Source organism: Tenrec ecaudatus, chromosome 1 (genome assembly GCF_050624435.1).
Source record: "Tenrec ecaudatus isolate mTenEca1 chromosome 1, mTenEca1.hap1, whole genome shotgun sequence".
Lineage (NCBI taxonomy): Eukaryota > Metazoa > Chordata > Mammalia > Afrosoricida > Tenrecidae > Tenrec > Tenrec ecaudatus.
The window spans coordinates 104,802-110,944 of record NC_134530.1 but is presented as its reverse complement, the minus strand read 5'-3'; the positions used below and the strand labels follow the sequence as shown (position 1 = coordinate 110,944).

General features: G+C 58.4%; 1 protein-coding gene across 2 annotated transcripts; it reads right to left on the bottom strand.

Moving 5' to 3' along the window:
• Positions 1-99: 99 nt before the first annotated feature.
• Positions 100-3,671, bottom strand: C1H19orf25 (chromosome 1 C19orf25 homolog). Of its 2 annotated transcripts, XR_012783430.1 has the most exons (3): positions 3,319-3,671; positions 1,249-1,539; positions 100-920 (listed from the first exon to the last, which is right to left on the bottom strand). XR_012783430.1 is itself a non-coding variant. In XM_075543577.1 (2 exons), exons 1-2 carry the CDS (start codon positions 3,449-3,451, stop codon positions 1,319-1,321), a joined length of 354 nt encoding a protein of 117 aa, XP_075399692.1. In that variant the 5' UTR covers positions 3,452-3,671; the 3' UTR covers positions 100-1,318. The 2 variants fall into 2 exon arrangements, 1 of the variants encoding a protein (XP_075399692.1); XM_075543577.1 differs by having other exon boundaries at positions 100-1,539.
• Between the last annotated feature and the right edge of the window lie 2,472 nt (positions 3,672-6,143).

The window sequence follows — 6,143 nt, the reverse complement described above, 5'->3', positions numbered from 1 at the left end:
AGAACCACTTTACTTGGTCTTTGCTGTACTGCCCTTACAAGGTGGTGGTTTTGTCCCTGTCTGGGATGGGGGACCCAGAAGCAGAGCTCAAGAACGGGCTTGGGGTGACGTTTTATTGGGGTGTCTGGGAGAAGGAAGGGGCCCTCTGGCGCAGCGGTCCAGCTCTGGGCTGTGAACCCGGCAGCTGTCGGAGAGGCGAGAGGAACTTCCTTGGGCTCCCTTGGAGGCGCTCGGTGCAGTTCCGGCCTCGTCCTATAGGGGGGCTCAGTCAGCCGCTGTTCTATCGCAGGGGGTTCGGTTTCCGGTAGTTTTTGGAGAAGGGCAGCATGGCGGGTGGCGGGGCGGAGAGATACCCTCAGCCTGAATTGCACCCCAGAATCAGCTCCATTGTGACTCTGGGGACCTTTGCACCCCCATATCTGTTAGTCACTGGCTCAGCCCACACCAAGGATTGGGAGTGTGGGTGGGGGCTGTAAAACAGCGAGGGTCCCTGGGAGGCAGCTGGGTCACCAGGAGGCACACCCCACAGAAATCAGACCCTAGGTTTCTGGTCACCAACTCGTTCTACTTCTCCCAATTCAAAGTGAGGCTCTCCGTAGTGGCCGCCTTGGCTGAAGTCCCTGGAACAGGGGGCGCATGCCGAAAGGTGGGTTTGGGGGAGGAGGGAGGTCAACATCAGTTCCACCTGCAGGCCAGGGAGGGTGTCTGTCCAGGTGAATGGGGTTGGGGACAAAGAGGGGCGGTCCTGGGCAGTCACACAGGCAGCTGGGGGCAGAAGCTCTTGTGAGGGGACAGGCCCTTTCTGAGGGCCTCTATCAGGGGGTCCCCAAGGCAGTTCCACTCCCAGGATGATGGTGATGGTCTGAAGACATGGTCCCTTTTCTGGGCACACGCTGAGCCTGCAGTGACTCCAGACGCCTCTGGAAGGACAAGAAACTGGCAGGGCGTCCCAGAGGAGTCGTCCTGGGCACATCGGTGGCCTGATGACGGATGGCCTCCACAGGGGCCCACCCCAACAATGGTGGACGGGCTGGATGAGCCACAATGGCCAGGATGAGCATGGGCCCTGTAGGGCTTCCCCCACCCCACTCCCACAGTAGGCAGGCTCTGTCCCCTGTGACTCTAGGTCCCAGCAGCATGGGGGCAATGGACATGGGGCACCGGGTACCAATTGCTAAGACCATGGAGCTGGGTCTGAGGGTGAAGGGCAAGGCACCCGTGGGGTCAGGAGGGCAGGTGTGAACTCACAAACCAGGTGCTGCACGTGGGTGCTTAGGACACACTGCCGCTTTCCCTGCCCCTCCTGCTCCGGTGGTGGTCAGCCCGAGGGGGAGGCTGTGGGCAGGGCTGTCTGTGCCACCTGCCCGACGCTGCGCTCCAGCTCTGTGCCCGCCCTCCTCAGGCCCTCACACTTGCACCTCAGCTCCTGGCCTGCGTCCTGCAGCTGCTGGTTGGTGGCCACATAGGCCTGGCTCTGTTGGTAGAGGAGACCCTGCTGTGCCTCAGGGTCTTCCAGTCTCCCGGCAGGGCCTGTAAAGTCTGGGGAGAAACAATGCTGTCACTGCCAAGGCACCAGGGACCAGACTCAGGCATCATGAGGTCCGTGTGACAAAGCAAAGCTGTGCTCTGTAGACCTCACAGAGCTCTCTATGAGGTTAGAAAGGCACATTCCTCCAGCCGACGGGCTTGTTTTGAACTGCTGACCCCAGCCACCCAGCTCGTCCCCAGGGCTCCATCCACACAGTACTATGAGAGAAACTGCCAGACGCCACCTGGCATGGCTGGCATGGACAACAGTTAATCACATAAAGACTAACACTGTCTGAGGCCACCCCGAGGGAAGGGCCAAAGCTCTGATAGAACTTTCTGGATGTGGCTCCTGAGCAAGGGGGGCTCCCATCAACAGAACCTAGAACTACATGCCTGCCGTCAGTGGGGCATCCGTCTGCCAGCGCAGGCCACCCTGCTGACCTCAGCGGCAACCCGAGGAAAGTGGCCGGGGGCCCACGTGTTTCTGCAGCATCCTCAGCACAGGTGCCCAGGGGAGCAGTCCATATAGGCATGTGTCCTCTGACCTCGGACGTGGTGCTGCCAGTGCTGTGTCCTCCACTCTCCCTGCTGCTCTGCAGCTGCTGTGGGTGCCCTGTGGTTAGTCTCCCCTCCAGCAGGTGACAGAGCCCTGGGGACCTGTGTGCTTCGGTAGCTCCCTCAGCACAGGTGGCTCATAACAGCTGACAGGGAGCTGCCCGAGGTCCCAAGATCCAGCTCACCTTTGGGAAGTAGACCAGCAGGCCTTTCCCACTAAGTGCTGGTATGTCTCACCCCCACAGGCCCTTCACCCAATGGCCTTTTCCTTTCCCTGGGTCAACTCTAAGTCAGACACACACAGGGGTCAGTGCAGGCTTGCTGCATGCATGACCCTCACAAAGGCAGCCCCACTCCAGCTTCTAAGCCAGCGCAAAAGGCCATGCGGTTGGTGTGTTTGGATTTTTTTTTGGGGGGGTCTCTGTCCCAACTGCTGCCTTGTCAAGTAAGTGGGAGGGCATCTGCCAATAAAACTGCATAAGCAGTTGCTGTGACACTCACTAAGGAGCCCTGGTGGCGCAGGGGGGTGGGCGCTGGTCTGCTCACAGCAAGGTCAGCAGGTGTTCATATCCAAGCGCTCTGCGGGAGAAAGACTGCCTCGGAGACGAGCAGAATGGCTGTGTGTTGACTGGGCTCTGAGGCAGCTGGGGTCAGGGGTGGGGTGTATTCCTGCATCTAGCAGGGGCCCACTTCCTCAGGGCAGAGCATCCCTCCCGCAGAGCCCCACTTCCTCTCTGGCTCTCTAACACAGGCATCCTCAGGAGGACTGTGGAATGCCCGCTTCGTGGAAGACTGGGATTAAGGAGTGGCAGAACTGTCTGAAGTCCCTTCTGCACTCTGCCAGTTTTGCCACGGGCTGACTCTCCAGATGTGGATCGGCACTCTGTCTCGCTGGGCGGCTTCGAACTGCCAGCCTTTTAGTTAGCAGCCCAGCACATTAAGCATTTGCACTGCAAAAGAGACCCGGTGGTCAGCGGGTCAGGCGCGGGCTGCTGACCTCAAGGTTCACGGTTCAAACCCATCAGCTACCTGCGGGAGGAAGATAAGCTGTCGGCCCCCTCCATGGAAACGGGCGCTGAGTAGGAGGCCCGGGGCTGGGCCTCAGGGGTTAGAGCTCCATAGGGGCAGGGGCGGTGGCCCAGGGCACGGCGAGGGTCTGAGACAGGTCTACGGGGTGCCGGAGGCAAGAGAATTGGGTCGTGGATCCCACACGGTGCCCACTCCCTCTCCTACCTCCCGGACGGGCCAGGGCGGTGAAGACGGGGTCCGCGGCCGATGCCCCCCGCACGTCCTCCAGCACCTGTTCCCCCGTGGGTGGCGTCGGGCGCGTGGGCAGCACCACGCGCTTCTTGGCCTTGGAGCTCATCGCTGCAGGGAGACGCTGCGCTGGCCCGACTGGGCCGTGGGTGCCTCGCGAACTCCTACACACCCGTCGAAGCCCCACGCGGTCCGCGAGCGCTCACGCGGCTCCGACTTCAGTCAGTATATGGCTCAGGATCAGCCCGAGTTCCCCAGCAGAAGCACCGCTTCTGACATCCGCGAGCGCCAGGTCGGAAGCCGGCCGCGTTTGCTTCCGGTCGGGCTGCCCCGCCCCTCCAGGACACGTGACACCATCTTCCGGTCGCCACCCGGCGAAGTCCCGCCTCTCTCAAAAAGGCCGCTCACGTCAGCCGCCCATGGGAGCCCTGCGCCGCGCCGCCTCCGTGGGAGGCCCAGGGGCGCGTCCCGGCGGGTTAACCGCGCTTTCGAGGCTGTGTTTGCAAACCGGCAGGGGGGCAGCTGCAGGGAGAGAATGGGGCGAGGCTAGGCTAGGCGCCCCCGGTTCCCTGAAAGCAGGCACAGTGGTCAGGCGCCTGGCATGAAGCAGGGGCGCAGTGAAAGCTGGCTGCTCAGATTGCCATCCAGGCAGTCCCGGCCGCACGTCCCATCACAGCATTGCGGCGCAGTGCTTACAGGTTGGGATGTTAACTGCAAGGTCGGCAGTTCAACGCCACCTTCTGCTCCACAGGGAGAATTCTAAACCGTCAGTGCAGAAACCCACAGGGGCAGGTCTACCGTCTTACAGGGTCGCTGTGAGTCAGCATCAGTTCCATAGCAGTGAGTTTGGTTTTTGCTTTTCTAGAAAGTGTTTAAAACTAGGAAGTGTGTGCATCAGGTTTGTATACTCATCCTTATTCAATCTGTATGTTGTCCAGTTGGTTCCAACTCATAGCGACCCCATGTACCACAGTCGAAATGCCACGCAGTCCTGCGCCATCCTCACACGTACTCATGTTTGAGCCCATTGTTGGAACCACCGTGTCCATACATCTTGAGAAGGGTCTTTTCCAAGCATTATGTCCGCCCCAGAGACCAGTCGGTGCTTACACCACAAGACTTCCATCCAATGGCCTGTGATCTTCCTGCATTTGGTGTCATTGCATGTGTTTTCTGTGAGTCTAAAGAGGACTTTGTAGATTGGTCTCAGACATATGGGCTAAAATCGGACTTATGGACTTGATCTGGACTGGGGTGTATTCTTAATGTACAATTACTCTTGTATATAAAGCTCTTCCCTATACACAAGTGACTATAAATTTGTTTCTCTGGTCTACCCAGACTAGCACACTTGCTGAAAGAGGTGGACTTGAAGCCTTTATGGTGATGCTCATGAACTGCAGCCTTCAGTAAGGATGGCCGCTCAGTAGAAAGAAAGCCAGATGCCTCACACCTGGGCCCATTGCTAACATCAGGATAAGCAGAGGAAGAGACTGAAGTTGTGTAGGATTTCATCTTGCTTGGTTCCACACTCAATGCTCATGGAAGCAGCAGTCCAGAGATCAAATGATACGGTGCATTGGATCCGTCTGCTGCACAAGAGAGCTCGAAAGACTTCAGGGGTAAGGATGTTGCTTGGAGCACTAGGATGCACCTGCCCCAAGCCATGGTATTTTCCAGTCCCTTCATATGCATGTGACAGTTGGACATTTGAATAAGACCAAAAAAGAATTGGTGCATTTGAAGAGAGGTGCTGGGGAAGAATATTGGACGTACCATGGACTGTTGAAGGAACCCACCAATCTGTCTTAGAAGTACAGCTGAAACGCTCCTTAGTGGCAAGGATGGTGAGACTTCATCTCACTTATTTTGGGCATGTTGCCAGGAGAGACCAGTCCCTGGAGAAGGACGTCATGCTTGGCAAAGTGAGGAAGGTCCTCAAGGAGATGGACTCACACCGTGGCTGCAGCCACGAGTTCAGATCTGATAACAGTTGTGAGGCTGGCACAGGACCACGCGGTGTTTTGTGCTGTCGTACACCAGGTTGCTCTGAGTCCGAACAGAGCATTGTTCATACGCGACCCACGCACCGTAACGTTTGCCCGTTCAGCGCATGCAGTGCCGTCCTTCTGTCTGCAGGTGTGTAGCTAGAACCCCGATCCAGAACACTGCCTCACCCTCAAAGACACCCCACACTCGGCAGCAGTCCCTCCCTGTGCCCACCGCCCCCACCCCATCCGGCCCCTGGGGACATTTCATAAGGCCTGAGTGGTTCTGTAAGTGAGCTGTGAACCCAAGTCCTGGCATTGAAACCCATGGCTGCTCTACAGGAGAAAGACGAGGCTCCCTGTCCCACCAAGGTCTGGTGTCTCAGAAGTCACCCGAGGGCCATTCTGCATTCAGTCACCTGACGGCAGTGGGCCGGGTTTGCTCTGGACGCGTCATAGCTTGCAGTGTGTGGCCCTTCGTGCCTGGTTCCTCCCAGGCAGCGTGTCCTTCCCAAGGCTTGCTGCTCCTGAAGAATGTTCCGGAGTGTGGGCAGAGCCACTCATATGGGCTTGGGTGGTTTCCACCGACTGCCCTGTTGCTGGTGCGGCCTGTAGGTGCTGTGTGTGGACGTGCGGGGGTGTGCTTGCTTCTGTGTCTGGGGCAGAAGCCTCAGCAGGACGGCTGTGTCTCGTGGTCACCGGGCAATTAGGGTTTGAGGAACTGCCGACTCTTCCATGGAAGTTGGACAAGCTGGTGGTTCCTGGGTATATACTTCCTTCAGGTGGGCAAGCTACGGCGAGGGACACAGCCTG